The sequence below is a fragment of the Equus quagga genome, chromosome 6 (genome assembly GCF_021613505.1).
Source record: "Equus quagga isolate Etosha38 chromosome 6, UCLA_HA_Equagga_1.0, whole genome shotgun sequence".
Classification (NCBI taxonomy): Eukaryota; Metazoa; Chordata; class Mammalia; order Perissodactyla; family Equidae; genus Equus; species Equus quagga.
Window position 1 is genome coordinate 105,564,690 of NC_060272.1, and position 19,067 is coordinate 105,583,756.

At 43.7% G+C, this 19,067-nt stretch overlaps 1 protein-coding gene across 8 annotated transcripts in view; it reads right to left on the reverse strand.

The window, feature by feature from the left end:
- LOC124240600 (histone-arginine methyltransferase CARM1-like) overlaps nucleotides 1-19,067 on the reverse strand; it is a 249,880-nt gene that overhangs the window by 14,937 nt on the left and 215,876 nt on the right. For 6 of the 8 annotated variants that reach the window (XR_006888951.1, XM_046663692.1, XM_046663688.1 and 3 more), the window contains exons 8-11: nucleotides 6,738-6,819; nucleotides 5,371-5,456; nucleotides 2,764-2,853; nucleotides 726-863 (exon numbers count right to left, since the gene is read on the reverse strand). Coding sequence is in view for 7 of the 8 variants with exons in the window: in XM_046663692.1 (XP_046519648.1) it covers nucleotides 726-863; nucleotides 2,764-2,853; nucleotides 5,371-5,456; nucleotides 6,738-6,819 (396 nt within the window). In the remaining variant the exon portion in view is untranslated. The remainder of the gene's footprint in view (nucleotides 1-725; nucleotides 864-2,763; nucleotides 2,854-5,370; nucleotides 5,457-6,737; nucleotides 6,820-19,067) is intronic. The other 2 variants (XM_046663691.1, XM_046663693.1) reach the window with 2 other exon arrangements.

Below are 19,067 nucleotides of genomic sequence, written 5' to 3' on the forward strand. Positions count from 1 at the left end.
TTGTCATTAAAGAAATAATGACTTTAAAAATGGAAGGGTTGATTTGTGAGGTGGTGAGCTCTCTGTCACTGGAGTGTTCAAGCACAGACCCCAGGAAGGGTGGGAGGTAGGGAGGGAAAAAAGTTGACTGAGATGACCTCTGAGCACCCTGAATGTCCTGAGAGTCCTTGAAGCACTCTGCTACTCCTTTCTCCTCTAAGTCACCCAGGAGAAGCTCCAACAAGATGAAAGAAAATAGAGCATTTAAAAAATGAGATAAATCAAAATAATCGCTGTAGAGACCTCGTGAAATCCATTACCAGCAACCAGTCCTGCCTGACACCGTACCCCACCCCTACAGTGCTTTTCCCCCTGCAGTATGCATCGATTTTATTGTGCTAAATTTGGGAGTGTGTGGCTAGACAGATCTAGGTACGGCCAGGAAGCTGCCATAGGATTTAAAGCACTTGATAACTCAAGCCTGTGGCCAGTGCTCCCAGGAGCTGATGCATTTCCTTCCTTCCTCCGTGGTCAGGTGGAGAAGGCTGCCCTTGAGTTATCTGAAGCTCCTCTTTCTTGCCACCCTCAGTGCAAGGGTGACATTGGTCCTGCAGGCTCTGACCTGTGCAAGCTCAGCCAGGCCTCTGTAAAGCCCGCTGTCCATTCCTAGGTGCTGAAGTCCCCAGGGCCTGCCAGCTGCCTCCTGCTTCCATCCCTCAGGGCCCAGTAAGCACTGTCCTGCTTACCGTTTATTGGCTACAAACAGCACTTTCCCCGAGAGGGTCTCTCCTTCCTTGGCAAAGAGAGGGGTCTGAAGAAGGCACCGCACCTGATACCAGTGAGTCAGAGGCTCTGTTGGGGCTGTTGACAGCCAAACTGTTACCCTGTGGGGCAAGAAGAGAGTCAAAAGCCAGTTGTGTTCCAGGCCCATATGAATAAATTGGACTGGGCACTTAGGTTGATAAGCGGTTTCATTGTTTTTAACTCATGGAACCCTTTGAAGATGACAGCTCAATTTATTGAGTGGTTATGATGTGCTGGGTACTATACTAACAGCTTTATGTATATTAGTCCATTAAGTCTATACAACAACCCTATGAAGTAAGCCCAGAAAGGTTAAAGGACTTGCTCAATGTCACACAGAGGATGACTGGAGATTCAGGCTTCAAACCCATGGACTTGGCCACTCTGTCAACACGTATTTCTGAGTCAAAGCTCATCAGAAGCACAATAGGTAACAGATTTAAAGTGGGAATTGATTTGTTTGAAAAGTCAGGCAAGGGGAGTAGGCTGGAGTTGGCCTATTACTGTCTCAGGACAATCTGTTCAGGGGTCCTGACCAGGCTTCTGGAAGCAAGGAAACTACTGGAGCAGACAGCCTCTACTGTCCTTCTAGCTTGGACGTCCTGCATTGGGGTCGGGGGGGAGCAGAGGGCGTGTCTAAGTTGAGGTTCTTCATTTCCTATGAAGAAGTGAGAACGTCTTGCTGTGCTTTGAATGCCGAGGTCACCTGTCCTGGGGGTTAGGCGGTGGTTGTTGGCTTGTAGGGAGTAAGGTGTCCATCAAGGATAGGGCGAATTCCTAGAGGGTTAATTCTGACTTGAAGATTTTGGGGGGAAATTTTACATAATTTAAGTACTAGGTAATATAAACCACTTTTATATCAAAATATACTCAGCTATATTATGGAGTAGAATACAAATTTTCTACAACTTTTAAGATAAAGCATTTAACTTCAAAGAAATTTCCCCCTTGAAGCAGGCCACTTCAAGTTTATCTCCCTTAGCCCTGCAGAAACAAGTTCACGTCCTTGGGATATTACCGGAGGAAAGTGCAGATTCTTTGAACAAATACGCTATGCGGAATAGGAATGACCTGCACCTCATTTGTGCTCTCTCTGACTGTCAGCCCAGACAAAGCTTCCAGGGATCCCCTCCACCCCTGAGCCCCCCAAGCCCCTTGAGCTTTATCAGAGACCCACAGGCACTTCTTTCTCAGCAGGTGCAATGATGAGCCTGGATGTTTTTATAAGGAGTGGAGGAGAGCGTACTAGAAAAGTTTTCCCTTTGCCTCATCACGTGATCCAGATCAACTCCCTTTGCTAGTGGGACACAGGAGAATGCCAGGGAGCAGGGAAGTCAGGAGGACAGCAGAGATGTGGGGGTCGTGGGAGTGGTACAGCCCTTACAAGGGACACCAAGCTGACTTGTAGGTGGTCTCTCTCCTCTTTTCCCTGCAACTTTGAAATCTTTGCAGTAGGGGGAAAATGAGTTCACACAGGGAGAATCTACCTAATGTTGCAATTCGTATTAGTAACACACGACAGCTTGATCTTAAAGGATTCTAGACTGTGAAACTGAAGGCTGCGAAGCACAGAGGGGAAAGTATGATTCAAGGTATTATCTAGACACAAGAGGTTCTATAACCAGGTGTGATGGAAGCCAAAGCAGGGGTTTGGGGGCCCCCTGCCTATCCTGGAAAAGAACAAGAGGGTCGATAAAGACCCTCTGTGCCCTCTTTCACGCCTGCAAATCCCAATCCAATTGGCTTAAGAGGTTCCACAGTATTTTGGTCAGACTTGATACGACGTTATGGAAAACCATCTCATTTTCACTTCATCCTAAAATCTAGAAGCAACATTAACATCAGTGCTTATTTTCTTGAAAACTGAAGAAACAAGTATTATTGTTGTGGAAATTAATTGTTAAAATCTCTAAAGTTAGCATTACGAACAGTAGAGGATAGCCTGGGATAGAGCAGACAGAGAAGGGGGATGATACATACAGAGATCCAACAAAGGCCACGTCAAACCAGAAGGCCAGGCCGTGGACGAGGCCAGACTGTGCCATCTGAAACACAAAGGGGATTTCTACTCTGCAAGGAAATAAAAGAGAGAAAGGAGAAACGCTTGGAATCATCTTTTTGTTGACAGGCATCCTAGACACATTTGTGAGAACAGTGGGAACATTCACAGAATATTTTCTTTTTCTCTTAAGCGCTTTTGCTTTGGCAGCAAGGTTCTCTCTGTGGGTGATGGATGCTTGGGTGACACCGTGCATTTGAGAATGGTGCTTCTTGACAAAACTCCGCAAGGGCCACACCACCGTGCCGCAGTGACCCAGAACGCCACAGAGCGAGTGCAGCCTCCGGAACTGGGTTCAATTACTGAAGAGGAGGACGAGCCAGGACACAGGGGACAACCATCCCCAGAGGAGCCAAAACATGGGCTGTGGCAGCTCCCCTGCGCAGCTGTGCAGGAGGGAAAGGCCGTTCAGCCTTCCAAAAAGTGAAGAGCACCACAAGGGGGAACATGAGGCTCAGGAAGTCACTGTCATAGTTCATTTATTTTTCCGGGAGGCAATTTAACTTCTCACCAGGCACCAGGCAGAGTCACGCAGAAGTGGCTATGGTTTATGCCAGATGCAGAATAAGTGCGAACAGAAAGAACGTTGGAAAAGATATAACAAAATCTAGATGCTGGACCTGAACTATCTGGGGAAGCTTGGAAAGTCACTGAAATTCTCTGAACCTCAGTTTCCTCATTTGTTGAAGGGTGGCAAAAATCTCTCTTGCTTCCCTCACAAGGTTCTGTGCAGGTCAAATGGGGAAAAATGTATATGAGAGTGCTTTGCAAACTTTAAAGTGTTTCACAATTAAAAGAGGACATTATTGGTCCATCGCTGGGGCCGTGTCACTCCAAGGAGACTTATTGTAGGGACTGCTCTAGAGATTTGCAAAGGAGGTTGTATATTTGCATTGATGATGCCCCCAAAGGCCTAACTTCTTCTACCCTGCAGCAGTCAGAGCATTTTGAGAGTTTTCCATTGTACTTGTCACTTTGAATTTGTTGGTACTGCATTGTAATTATTCTTCCCATTTTTTGCATTTCCCTCAATGGACTACGAGCTCCTCAAGGGTAGACTTTACAAAACGACTTTTTGTACCAGCATAGTACCTGGCATCATAGGAGGTTCTCAATCAACATTCGCTAAATCAATGCACAAAAGAATGGATGACATCTCTGGAAAGCTAACATAGACACAATTTTCAAAAAATTCCCTGGGACTCAGGAGGTAGCCCAGGGCAGCAAATAAAGCCAATGAAAGTCAATTTTGTCCAGGCTTGTGGTAGTTATTAGAGTTGTTCCCAAACACCCATTCTCTCGCCCCAAGCAAACAGTAGGATTGCATTTATCTACTCACTGGAGCTCAGGCACTGTCACGTGATAACCAAGTAAATGCAAACAGAGGTGAGTTGTGTCATTCCAGGCAGGAGATTTTATTGCCAATACGTACTTTGCCATACACCTTCTCTTTCCTTAGCAACCAAAATTATCACTGAGGAATAGACAGACCAGATAGAGGCTGCTGCACCAGCCTGATTGCTGGGGTGGGTGATGCAGAGCTAAAGCTGGTGCACAATGGATTAATAGTGTAGGAGAGTAAGACACCCAAGTTATCAGAAGCCACTGAGGTTTCCTCTTGTTAACGCAGCATGTTCTAGCCTATGCTGATGGACACAGTACCCTTTGTCCATCGTGATCTCAAGATGGCTGATGGTTTGAGTGAGCCAGCTGCCCCTTCTAAAGTCTGACCCTTGCTTCCTCACGAGTCCAGGCAGATTACAACCTGACTGGGTCTTAAATTTCTTACCCAGAGAAAAATTATGAATATTGATCTCAGAAGAAAGAAGAAAAAGGGTAAAATACTTGTGAAAAGTCACCCAAAGAGGATTCACATCACCATCTGAGAAATGAGTCCTCATTTCAGAGGCTCTTCACCTGGAGGGAAAGGGGGCAAAAATTAACATTTATTGAGTGACCTCTTTGAAAAGGAGCCAGTGCCTGCAAAACTCTTAGCACAGTACCTGGTATGCAGGAAGCACTTCACAAGTGGTAGCTTTTCGTGTCAGTATTATGGGCACTGCCTGGGGGAGGGGTTAAAAAGCCCAGACTCTGGAGCCCATGGAATGGTTCCAATCCTGGTTCTACAACACTTAGTACTTCTGTGACCTTTTGCAACTCATTGCTCCACTCTGCCTCATAATTGTCATTGGTAAAATGGGGATAACACTAGTATCATTTGCATGGGTTGTTGTGAGGATTAAATGAGTCACTGCCTGTAAAGGGCTCAGAACACTGCCTGGCTATATAAATACAAGCTATTACTCTTTCATTTTTATCATTCAATTCTTAAAACAATCCTATGAAGGAGCCATCATTATCCTCATTTTGCAATACATGAAACTAGTATGGATGCACCATTCCTGCGTGAGATTCACACCCCAAATCTCTGCTCTGAGTGAGCCAGAAAACTCTGCACTGAAGTTCTGGGGAGGGGAGAGGTGGAGAGAAGATTTTAACAACCAAGAGCGACACTGATTTGTACAAACCTGTGGAGATCTGCTTCTTCTGCATCCATAAAGTTTACTGTGTACTTGACTGTCCGAGCCATCAAAATCCGAATGTCAAATGTGTCCTTGGGAAAAAGAAAGCACAAAGATGTTATCTTTCTGTTAGGATAAACTGAACTCAAGCAGGATTGCAGTTTAGCTTTCCTCCTGAAATTTTAAGTCTGTAAGAGTTACAAGATAGAAGGTATGCGCTTAAAGAGAATAATATGAATAATAAAAAGATAATGTTATTTAGTGCTTACTATATGCCAAGCACTAAGCACTCTGTGCTTCACTACATGCTGAGTGCTTTGCTAGGTTATATCATTTAATCCTCACAATAGCTTGGGAGTAGGCATTTGGTGTTTTTTTAATCATCCAGAATTTACCTCTTCTCTACATTCCAAGAAGTTCCATAGAAACTTAGTCCATGCTCAGCTCTAAGTATGGCAGGTGACTCCATTTTGGCCAATCAGAGCATTACTTTTTCCCTGAAGACAATGATTGGTTCACAGATGGCACATGACTCAGGTGGACAATCAGGCTCTATCTAAACAAATTCTTGAGTTTTGCCTAAGTTATTGGGAAAAGACAGGCTCTCTTGTGGAACTTGGAGTTGTAAGACTCCAAGGCTGGAGCTTCTGCAGCCGTCTTGCTACCATGAGGGGAGATCTTGTCTAGCAACAGAGTTAAATCAGAGAAAACAGAGACAAGTGATGAGAATAGAAAAATCAGATCGTGGTGACATTGTCTGAACTCTTGCAACAGGTCCATGAAACAAGCTGTATCTCCAGGCTTTGCAATTTTTGAGGGGCAGTAATTCCATTTTAGCTTAAGCCAGTTTGAGTTGGGTTTTCTTCTACTTACAACTGAACAAGTTTCAGAGAATGCAAACTTAAAGTTGTCCATGGTTACAGAGCTAGATGGGGCCACAAGTGAAACTGAAATATGTTTGACAGCAAAGCTCCTGTTCTAAGCTATTTATTATACAAAACTTCCTCTTCTATTATGCCTTGGGCCAGTAGAATCAATGGCAGGATATGGATTATTGACCAATTATGAGGGCTGAGTATATGCATGGGGCAGGTCAGGGCAGTGGGAGAATTAGAAGTTACTTATTGAAAGGCAGTTAGAAAATCTCCTTGCTTTCAACAATATCATTCTCTGAGAATTTTCTTAATTGATTGGGAGATCAGAGCTGGAAGACCTGAACACATAGTGCTCGAAGGAGCTCTTTCTTCTCTTCCATAATGGCTTAGCACAGAGCCTGGCAGCACAACGCATGCCAGGTGCATGAGTGAGCGAGTGAGTGAGTGAATCAATAGATAAACACAAGGGGAGAGAGACTGTAAAGAGAACACACTTACTACTATGGGCTGTCTGAAGTATTCCTCCACTGCAGCACCCCGGAGACTGGACAGGTTGACCCCGTAGAAGCACTGCTGGTACCTGAAGTAGACAGCACAAAGAATCACCATTATCTTGTCCTGCACCTGAGTTCCCAAGTCCCTCACAGCTGTGACGTGCTGCGAGGCTGCCTCACAGGTCCTCTATGTTAGCCCTGGAGCGAGTGCGAGAATATACGAAGGGCAACTGGTCTACAGGGAGTAGCAGAGGAGGAAATTCTCTCTAGAGAATCTTCAGACCTGCACTTGACCTGGGGAGGGGAGAGGGGAGGGGGGAAGCAGTTGAGTGAAGGAAATTACTTGTGGGTAGATTACTCAGAAGGATATTTGGAGATAGGAAGCTCTTTGGGCTCCCACTCTTGACCTGATGTCCCAACATGGCTGCCTGCTCTGTGACACGCTGTCCACGTCCTGAAACCCAATTCCTCTGCCTTCTCATTATCCCATCCCAGAGTGTGACTTTAGATCTCCAAAGCCTCTCTATACGCCTGTAGTTTTAGGAAATAGATTTCCCTTGTCTGCTCTTCTGTAGCCACCGGCCTGCACCTTCAGGATGGCATTTGCTGCAGTGGCCGACACGAGGCAGAGAGTCACAAGTGAGTGAGGGCTGTGTCCAGTGGTGAAGTGGAGCTGGCTTGTCAGAGTGCATTGTGCACATTTCTTCCCAATCCCGGGGTCACGGACATCTGGACCACAGAAACTGGCAAACACTACGGATCACGCTGTATCTCCTCCATGAGCCAGAAGTAAAACATTTACCAGCACACCTCTGGCATGTCTTACCTTTATGTACCTGCTGCATGTCAGACCAGGCATGGAGCACAGCAGGTACTCCAGGTCAGCTTGGCTAATGGTCTTGACTATCTATTTAGAGGGGAGGTCTAGGATGTGGATTAAGAGTAGCATTATTCAAGCTCTGCCATGGACTAGCTGTGTGCCTTGGGCAAATCATTTGACCTCTGTGCCTCAGTTTCCTTATCTCTAAAATAAGAATAATTATAAGCTGACTTTTTAGGGTTATAGTAAGGGTTAAATGAGTTAATACAAGCACTTTCAGCAGTCTTTGACATTTTGTTACTACTATATAAGTGTTGGCTAAAATTCTCTGAACCTCACCTTCTCGGACCAGCACTGAGGACTAGGGTAGTGGTTCCCAGTCTGACTGTGCTGAGGGATTACTTGGGGGAGCTTGTTAAAAATTCAAATTCCCAGGCCCAACTCCAGAAAGTCTTGGGGACCCATCATGAGAGACTGAAAGCCTTTATCCTGAGCTTGAAAAGAGGCGTCCCTAAGAAGGGTGTGTGTGTGTGTGTGTTGTATGGCCTCTGAATCAGATTCATCAGCCTCCACCCTCCCCCAACCCCACGCCCACCAACCTGCAGGGAGGAGAGAAAAAAACAACAGCACAGAATAAACATTAAAAAAATGAATGGTGCAGTTAGATTTTGATGGAAGGACCAGTCAGAGTAAGGCTCTAAATCAGAAATCAAAGCTTCAAATGCCCTCTTGGGAGGCCTAATCATGTTATGTCAACAGCCAGTCCTCAACCTGCAAGTGAAACGCAAGCCTCACTGAGCAGCTGACAGATCCTGAAGGGCCTGTACTATCTCTCACCTCTTAGTCTTCACTTGTTTTCCTTTCTATCTAGAATGCCCCTTGCCCCCTTCTGCCCTGTTAATTCCCACTCAATCTTTTAAGACTTAGCTCAAATATTCCCATTTAAAATTTTAAAACCTTGTGTTACGTTAAATATTTAAGTTTTACACATTTAAAAGCAAAAGTATTTTCTTATTCATCAGTATATACTTAGCACTGACCTGGCATATTGTTAGGACTAAAAATTATCTATCTACCTACCTATCTATCTTTAATGAATGAATTGGGGACTTGGTGTCCTTAATAACCCTATGTGTGGGCATGGTTGCCAATGAGGATAACAGAGAAATGAAAAGTCATCAGCCTCAGTTTCTCTGGCTTGATTACTTGTTTTCTAACCTTCTTCCACCAAGGGCCGCAGCCTGGCTGGCCAACAGGTAAAGCTGAACAGTGCCGCATGTCATTTTATAAGTATCCATACTGAAAACAAGGCTCCTACAATCCTAGAAAATGCTCGGAAACAGAACACTGCAAGTTTAAACAAGCTTTCCAGTATTTAGGAGAGTGGAAATATTCTTGGGGAAATAAGTCATTGTCACAAAAGTTTTTATTAGCGGGAAGGAGGAGGGAGACGGGGAGAAGGGAGGGGACAAGAGGGACAGAGACAGAGAGAGACAGACAGAGAATTTCCCACAGAGCCCAGAAGGACACCCCCTGGTCCATCTTTAGAATCTCCTGGGAAGCTTTTAAAAATTGCTGATGTCTGGACTGCATCCCTCCAGTTGCGATTTCTTTGATCTAGGGGTTTAGCCGTACTGCTTGTTTGCTTCCAAAGCTCGACAGGTGACTCTAATGTGCAACCAGGGTTGGATACTACTAAGCTAGCTGTTCTAGAATCCTCGCCAAGTAGGTGAAAGAGAAAACCCCAAGGGCAAAGATACTCTCTACCTGGCAGTGACTGAGGTTGAAAACTGCTCTCTATTTGTTGCATACAACCTCAGCCCTCAGAGATGCCCTGTCTGTGCCATTTACTTTGCGTGTTCCATGCCAATTAAAACCCAGCAGCCACGATCAGTGTGGTGCAAACAGGCACTATTCCTCGGGCAGACGGAGAGCTGCGGGCAAAAAGCCCACCGCCGGGGTTTTAAAAACTTTCTGGCTGGACCATCTTTCTAATTCTTAGAAATCTCAAATCTCTTTCTGAAATGCATCATAAAATAATTAAAGCAGATGGGAGCTGGCGTCTCTCTGGGTCTCCTAAGATACATTGTTGGGGGGTGATGGATCAGGAAACGAATCTGTTGATTTGGAAGCTAGTGATAATTTCCATTGTTTTCATCACATGTGGGTTTTATTTTCCAACTTAACTTCTGGCCTCTTTATGAGCGCATAAGGTGGACTCCATGTGTGTTTTTTCCTCTTCACTTAAATTTCCAGTGTACTCCTTACCCCCTCCCCTCCTTCTCCACCATAGTACACGCAATATGGGGGAAATTCCTGCAAATACAGTCCAAAGGGAAAACAATCTTACTATTATGTCCTCCTAAACATACCCAGAGTCCAGAGAAAGAGGCATCCATTTACCACCACATTAGCTTCTCTACATTCTCCACGCAGAGCCTAGCTTGGAGAAGCATCCAGGAAAACCTTCCCTCTCTGGTCTCTTTTCTTCTTGTGGCCTCTCCTCTAGTTCACCTGGGTCTTTTGTCTCTCCTCCTCCTCCACACATCTCCTCTCCCCACCAGTGTCCTGGATCTGTCTGAGAAGGATGGGGGCACAGCCCCAGGTTCTCTTGCAGAGGTTAGCACTGGTCTCTCAGATTCAACAGAGGGGAGCTTCTCCAACGCAAGCACTCCTTTCTCTTGCTGAGATGAACGCACTGTCTCATTGCATAACTCCGATATTTGACTTTAATAAAAATCTTTGCTTCTTCATTCTATTGTACCAAAAACAAATTCACTCATCCACATTAAAAGCTTCCTTGCTTTAAAAAGACCAAAAATGAAAGAAAAGGAAGAAGAAGAAGGAGATAAGAGGAATGGAAAATCCTATTCTGCTGTTTGACAATTAAGCAACTTTTGGGTATATTAATGTATTATGCTCTACCAGAATTAACAACCAGGGGTATGCCAACCTGATGAGAGATGTACATAACCCTGAGACCTATAAAACAAAAGAAGGGTCCAAGGATGTCACCTAAGCCACATGTGGTGCTGAGTCACACACAGTATAAGAGTGTGGCTGGAATGGCCTGGTAGGAGTGCCTGGTAGGAGAAGGATGTGTATCTAGGAACAAATTCCACCTTTGTTTCATTTCTTATACATCCCTTATATACAGCAGGACCTTAGGCTTGGTTGTTTTTGACAATTTTCTCCATCAGCAAAATGCAGACATACCACAGTGTAAAGTGGTATCTGTAAAGATGCTTAGCTCATTATGTCTCTTTTGGGTTTAAACTCCAGCAAAGTAATGTGGCTTATATTTTACATGTGATATAGTTATATACCTTTTATATTTGTGAAAATACATTTTTTTTACTATAAAGAAGAGGTAGAAATGGGTGCACAATCCTTAAAAGAAATCAAGCTTCAGATTGTGCCTCTTTTGTAAGAAGTAAGGGAAAGCCTGTGATTCTGTAAAGGAACCCATGGAGCATCCCTGGGTGCACCACTGTAGATCTAGACATTACTGGTTTGCATAAGAATTGGAGCTATGGAAGCCTGTATAGGAAGGAAGAGCAGATCACTCAAGACAACTACGGTGGCCATCTCCTGTTTGTTCTACCCAGGAAATAGTTACTCTTCTTCTGGTAACAGCACCAGATTTTCTTCTGGGAAGCACCTCTTCCCCTCTCTCGCTTCTTGTGGTTTGGAGGGTCTTGACTCTGTCCTTAGTTCTAAAGGTTGGCATGTGGCTCAGTCCCAGCCAATCAGAGCATCTTATCACCCTGGCCTTGGCGATGGACCCACAGTTAAGCCTCTGACCCGACGAAAGTCAAGACTTTTGTTCAAACTGTCACAAAGGAGAAGTAGACATGGAGCTATGAGTCTATAAATCTGGATTTGCTGGTAACCACATTGCTGCCATGAAGGAAAAGTTGATTTAAGAATGGAGCTGGGGGGGGCTGGCCCCGTGGCCGAGTGGTTAAGTTCGTGCGCTCCGCTGCAGGCGGCCCAGTGTTTCCTTGGTTCGTATCCTGGGCGCGGACATGGCACTGCTCATCAGACCACGCTGAGGCAGCGTCCCACATGCCACAACTAGAGGAACCCACAACGAAGAATACACAACTATGTACCGGGGGGCTTTGGGGAGAAAAAGGAAAAAATAAAATCTTTTTAAAAAAAAAAAAAAAAAAAAAAGAATGGAGCTGGGCTGAGGGATAGAGAGAGACCAGGAGCCAATGACAGTTGCCTGCACTCTGGAATCCATTTGTGCTGGAGAACTTGAATCTACTTTTCAGCGTTTCAGATACATTAGTCAAAGTAACCTTTTGCTTAAGCAATTTTTAATTGGGTTTTTAGTCATTTAAAACCAAAAGCAGGGCCAGCCAGGTGGCACAGCAGTTAAGTTCACACATTCCGATTTGGTGGAGCGGGGTTTGCTGATTGGGATCCCGGGTGCAGACCTATGCACCACTTGTCAAAGTGTGCTGTGGCAGGTGTCCCACATATAAATAGAGGAAGATGGGCAAGGATGTTAGCTCAGGGTCGGTCTTCCTCAACAAAAAGAGGAGGAGTGGCAGCAGATGTTAGCTCAGGACAAATCTTCCTCAAAAAAAGGAAAATAAAAAATCAAAAAACCAAAAGCATCGTAACTGAAAGAAAACAATTAATAAAATAAGAGTCTGCCTGTATGTGTGCTATGAACGTAATTCTGAGAGAACAGTTTAGCCTAATTCAGTGAAGTCCTAATTCTGTGAGGAGTGAACTAAATTGCTTTAAGTTAGAATGTACAGAACCAGGCCAGGGGATGGTGAGCTAAACGTCCGCTGGAGTTGGCGATTCTGTCTGGAAATGAAAAGCTCTGATGCCAGAGGATCCAGAAACTGAAATACTGCATTCCTGACTACACAGGTCTGGGCCCGAGGCAGAATATTATGAAAGAGCTATGAGTTTGACTTAGGTTACAAAAGAGACAAATATAGAAATTGAGGTTTATTCTATGAGCAAAAGCCAGAGGAGTTCAAGAGCTGCAGATATAAACAGAGAAGCAGAGGAAACATCAAGAAGAAATACTGGGGAGCTGAAAGGAGATTATAGTCTAAGGAATCAATGAAGTATAAATGAAAGAAGGACAGGAGCATGTGAAAATGAAAATATGATGGCGCTGGTCACAATAGTATTCCTGCAAAAGTTCTTTCTCTGTGATGCTTTGTGCCATATACTTGGCTTCTGACAAAAATTTGGTTATATTACATGGTAATTTTAAACGTTCTTATTTGGTCCACATTTATTTCCATGAATCAGTGACTATCCGGCCAAATATATTTTTAAAAAAGATCAGAAGGTCTAAAACTTTAGCTATGCCAAAAGAACCGTTAGTAGGAATTTCAGTTTGGGGGCAGAAGTAGCCTAAGAACAAACCATCCGTTACCTTCGCAGTAGAATTTAGCAGCTTGTCCATTCAGTCGAATGGATTTCCTTAAAAATAATGTTTCTCAGCAGTACCATGGTCAACAAGGCATTTAGTAGACTCAGGGTGGAAAAGTGCAAGAAGGGAGCTTTCATTGCCTGTGGCAGAGTCTGCATACATTCATCTTCCCTTGTCCTTTGCAAGCACAGACTTCTGATTTCTGTAAAGAATAACTGATCACAGGCCATCCACCATTGGCATCCCTGATGTCACTCAATTGGCTCTGCCCTTGTCAAGAATGATGGATGAATACCATCACTCACAATACTCTGGAAAGGAAACTGAGAAGTATCTGCGGTTCCTTAGGTGGTACATCACCTTTTAAGTGTCACCTCAGATCCTCTCAGTCTTACCATCTCTGGAATCTTCAGCAACGTGTTCTGCCCCTGCTGTGCCAAGGTGTAGGCTCATCTGGCCCCACATGGGCACAACCCAGCAGTGCCTCACCTCAGGCCTGCACTACTTCTCTCTCCCCTCCTGCCCTGGGGCATCCTTGTTGACTCTGGGGCATGAGACCCATTTAGTGTTCATGCATGCACAAGTCAGAAGTATAGCCTAGTTAATGTTGAGGAGTGAACAGTTGAACAATGGGGTATAAAGCCAGTGGATAAGTTAATTTCTTTCTGATCCTCTGTGTAAACTGTCCTGAGATTGAGTTCCTTCAATCTCTTGAAGATGGTCCTGCTGGATGAAGCAATCTCTTGGTGTTTGATACCATGTGGTGGTCAGCTCAGTAATGCACCTTTGCCTTAGTTATCCTTCCTTCTCTGTCTCACTTTTGTTTCTCTCCATTCTTGTTTCACTGGGATTGCATTCCTTAATAAAATTGTCACTTTTAAGCTTTGCCTAAGACTGTGCTTCCTGGGAAACCCAAGCTAAGACAATCAGTATGAGGTGTGGCCCCAGAATGTAGACCCTCAAGATGGAATTACTCATCATTTTGATGAAAATAGAATCCTCATTGCTAGTGGTGAGTGGGGGGTGATAACTCTTCACATGGAGATTCATCACAATTACTAACGGTCTCCCTGGAGGTTAGTTAGGATGTAGTAAATGCAGAAGGTGAAGCATTGGACTTGATGGTGACCGTGTGCTTGAAGTTTTGGGGCAATGATAATTATATGGATTGAGGGGTAGGCAAGCCTCTGTTAACAGCACTGGAAGACTCGCAAAAAGAAAATTATAATCTCATAGCAGCCAACCTCCAACTTAAGACACACTGTGAAATCCAGAGGGCTGCTTCAGCAGAACTTAAAGGAATTCTTATGTCTTTGGTGTTCCAAGGCCTGTTCTGCTGGAAATCAGGTACAGAATCTGACAAGTAAGACTTCCACATTCCTGACTCTGAAACTGCCCCATCTCCCTGTTCCAAACAACATAGTAAAACAGTAATAGTAGAAGAGCTGCAAAGGAGACTGGATGTGCAACCTTGACAGGTCTTATGTATCAAAGCTGGCGTCCGGACAGGGAGAGACTAGGGCCCTTAGACCTGGGATTGTGATAGTTGAGTGGACAAGGCAGAGAATCCTGAAAATACCTTTCAAGCTCTCCTGAAGCCTTCATGCCAGCAGGAGCAGAATTCTCATCCCTCTTGTCAGAGAACAGCTTCCCCTTGCCTGAAGACTGCACAACAACTTCTCCTGAAGCCTGTGCCTTCCAGGATTATTCTGTTCTCCTCGGGATCTGCCTCACTATTGTCTACTGTCTCCAGGCTAATGACCCCTCATTGCTGTCAGACTGACAGCTCAAGCACAGCCTGAGCAGTAAGGACAATTCCTATTCCGGCAGGAGATAACTTACATACCCCAGAAACTGCAGAAGCTGGACAATATTTTCTGCTAAGAACCAGGGAAATACATATGGGAGTGGATTCTAAGTGTGCTAGACTAGGAAGGATAGAATATAAGTCAGTATAGGATACAATTCATTGACATGGGCACTCATAGGATTCAATGTTCTAGCAAGATATCAGTCCTAATAGTCTTCTGGGATGTCAGTTTGAAGCTTAGTCAGGAGGATGGCTTACAGTCAATGAGATGGAGATTCCAGAACTTCTGCAGCATAGAATTGAGGAAGGAGTCAGAAGGCTTAGGGAGATTTACTAGGAAGACCTAAGAACACGCCACTGCGTTCTCAGGGGAAGCCCAGGAAACTCACCTGTCATAAAGGTAATAGGGAACAAACTAGTGAGAGAGTTGTGGTATCTTTGAGAAGCTTAGGGTGTCTGTCCTCAGTGGATCAAAGATGGGGACGCTGCCATTCAACTGTGCTCTCAATGAGCACAACTTGGATGGAATTTCAGAATGTCAGAAGCAAGAAAGCAGTAATTAACTGTCTTAGGCAAGAATGACATAATTACAGTGTTGGAAAGCAAGGCTAGAGTGGTAATTAGGGTAACTTGACCCACAGGGATCTGTGGTGGTTGTTAATAGATCTAGTGTTACCAGAGAGGTGAAACAGATGTACAGTCAATAAGACAGTACTCACTTTGTAGAACAAAAAACACTTGCTAGCTGGTGAGCAGGACAATGTCTGCTGTCACAATGGAAAGATCTCACCCAATTTCCACATCTGGTTTATGGATCCAGAGACCACGGGTCCATGATTGAAGTGAAGGCCCAGCCCCTTGAGGAAGGACTCTGCAGTGCCATCACAAGCACATATGGTAAATATTCCCCAGTCCTTCTCCAGAGGGACCTGGGTTTCTATGACAAAGCAACTGTGTTGGAGAAAGGAGAATATCTGGATTTTTTGAGGAATGTTAGATAAGAAGGCTGAGCTGGACTGATACCAGGGGATTTAGAACACCTTTGGTTAGTGGGGGCTTATGGAAGACAGGTAGTGAATGAAGTTTTGGATCAAGTCCATCTCACAGGGTATCCAGAGGCTTCACACCCACCGGGTGGTTATCTCCCCAGTCCCTGTATGTACAATTGGGATAGACACACTCAGTGTCTGGCAGAACCCTCACACTGGCCTGTGAAAAACAGGTTGTCATGGTAGCAAAGTACAAGCAGAGGACCATCCCTGAAACTGAAACTTCCCTGGACCCAGGTAGGTAATATTATCTTTAATTTATAAATAAAGAAATTGTGCCTCAGAGAGATTAAATTAACTTAGTTAAGCCTTTATAGTTAGTAATTGACAGAACCAAGACTTAAATACAGTTCAGTCTGGCTCTAGAATCTGAACCACCTGGCTTTTAACTACTGCCTATTTTGCCCATGTTTTTACAAGTTCCCTAATTGTAATAAATGTAACAAGGCAAACTAGGTCCATCCCAAGCTTCTTGAGAATATTTGGTTGCTCCTCTTAATTAATCCTATGTATATATTTTTCTTGATACGAGAACCAATTTAAAATTGTATTTAAAGGCCTTGGTTTAAAACCCCTGAACCAATTATTTTCAATAATACCAGGACTGCCCATCACATAAAGAAGTTTTACAGCTGGGAATGATGAGTCTGCATGACTGAGCTTTACTCTCAGGAGATACTTTACAGAATCTTAATTAATAAGGGCCCAGAAATCTTAATTAAGTAAGAAAAGGAAATTATTAATCTTGTAGGTGACTGCCACTAACATCAGAACATACTCTTGCCTATTAAGAGAGAGCCCCATAACTGGTTATTTAGAAAGGATAAAGTTATATGCTTCCCGCATACTAAAACTAAAATAAATTTTAGAGTTAAATGTAAATTTTAAAAAATGTTCAATGGAAAAAGTGAAAATGCGAAAAAGTAGAAGGAGGTTAATACCAGACTCAGGATGAGGAAGCCCTTTTCAAAATAAAGGAAAAGAAAGAAATTATAAAGAAAATATTGGTAGATCTTGCTACACAAAAATTGTTAACTTCTTTTGTGGTGAAAACAATCATAAAGAAGATTATAAGGCAAACTGAAAATTCTGGCGAAAATATAACAGAGTCTTAATATATAAAGAATTCTTACAGAGAAATGCATTTTTCTTCTAGTCAACAAAAGTGTATTGACCACCTACTATTAGCTAGGTTAGATGATGGGCAGACGGCAATAACAAGACAGCCACTCTGATGGAACTCATAGTCTCATGAGGGGAGATAGGCAATACATTAAATAAGTATGTAAAGACATGTAATATGGCAGATGGTGATAAGTGCTATAGAGAAAAATGAAGTGAAAAGTGGGGTAAGAGCTTCCAGGAGGGTAGAGATTACAATTTTTAACTGATAGAAGGTCTCCCTGGGAAGATGACACGTGAGCTAAGACCTGAAGGAGGTGAGAGCAAGCCACAGGCCTGTCTGTGTTTCAGGCAGAGGGAATGGCAGTGAGGTGGCAGCAAGCCCGGTATGTTCAAGGGGAAGCAAGGAGACCAGTCAGTGAGGCCGGAGTGCAGTGGATAAGAGGAGTGTGGAAGGTGACATCAGAGGGGCAGCAAGGAGGAACTAGATCACGTAGGATCTTACCATCCATTGTGGGAACTTTGGCTTTGACTATGCAGAAAGTAGGAAGCCACTGGAGGTTTTGAGCAGAAGAATATGATCTGAATTATGCGTTATCAAGGTCATTTTGATTATTGTTTAAGAAGAGGAAATCAGTTAGGAGGCTACTGCAAGGCTGTAGTAGAAGCTGGGTTTTTGTTTTGCTTGTTTTGTTTTTGCTTTGAAGGGGTGGGCAATGTGTGGGGGTGAAGATCAGCAGCTTGCCTTTGGACATGTTAAATTTAGGATGCCCCATAGACATCCAAGCAGAGCCATCTACAGCCAGTTGGACATCCAAAGTCTATGGTTCCAGGGAGAGGTCTGGGATGGAGTTCTAACTATGGGAGTTGTCAACATAAAGACAGCATTTACAGCCCAGAGAGTGAATGTGGTTAGTAAGGAAGGGAGTGTAGACAGAAAGGGCAAGACATTGAAGAACTAAATCTGGAGTAAATCCAACCTTAAAGATTCAGGTCATGAGCAAGAATCAGCAGAGGAGATTGAGAAGCCGAGGCCAGTGAGGAAGGGGGAAAACCAGGTTCGGGCTCCAGAAGTGAAGAGTCAACAGTGTCAGGTGTTATTGATAGGAAAGTCAGGTGAAGACTGATAATTGATTATATCTAGTGATCCTATTTATTTAGCCTATTAGTTGTGCTTCAGTCTCTCAGCTCACTCCCTCAGAATACACCCAAACTCATTTTTTTTTTTTGAGGAAGATTAGCCCAGAGGTAACTACTGCCAGTCCTCCTCTTTTTGCTGAGGAAGTCTGGCCCTGAGCTAACATCGTGCCCATCTTCCTCTACTTTATATGTGGGACGCCCACCACAGCATGGCGTGCCAAGCAGTGCCATGTCCGCACCCGGGATTCGAACCGGCAAATCCCGGGCTGCCGAGAAGTGGAACATGTGAACTTAACCGCTGTGCCACTGGGCCGGGCCCCTAAACTCATTTTTTTGCATCCTCCTCCTTCCTCTCAGCCAGCATCTCCACTTCTCTGCCTCTTCTAAGTTCTGTGGATCAATACAACCAAAGGCTCCCATGCTGGCAGTCTAATGCAGAAACCTCTTTATAAAGGGAGGGGAATTAGAAGGAAAGTGAAGGCTGTGCATTTTGATAACTCTATTTTCTAAAATACTTTTTGTGTTTGTTGACTAAAAATAAAACTGTTCAAATGCACTAGCTATCAAAGAAATACAGATTAAAAATAAACTGGCCACCATTTTTTTTGCAAATCAAATTGGCATTTAAAAAAACATATCCCGTATGGGCAAGACTCAGCAGACATTCTCATGTACCACTGGTGGAAGTGTTAATTGGCAAAACTTTTCTACAGGGCAATTTGGCAATATATAAGAATAATTTTTTTAAAGTTCTTTCTTCACACCTTTTGGTCCAGTAATTCTGCTTCTAGCTATTTATTGTAAGAAAATAATCAGAATGCATACCAAGATTTCTGTAATAGGATGTTCACTTTAGCATTGTTTCTTATAGAATATAGAATTCTATAAAATTATACATTCTTGTAGAATATAGAAACAATACCTTAGTGTTGTTTCTCATTGAGTTTATAGAGTTAAAATAGTAATTAAAACAATTTAATAGC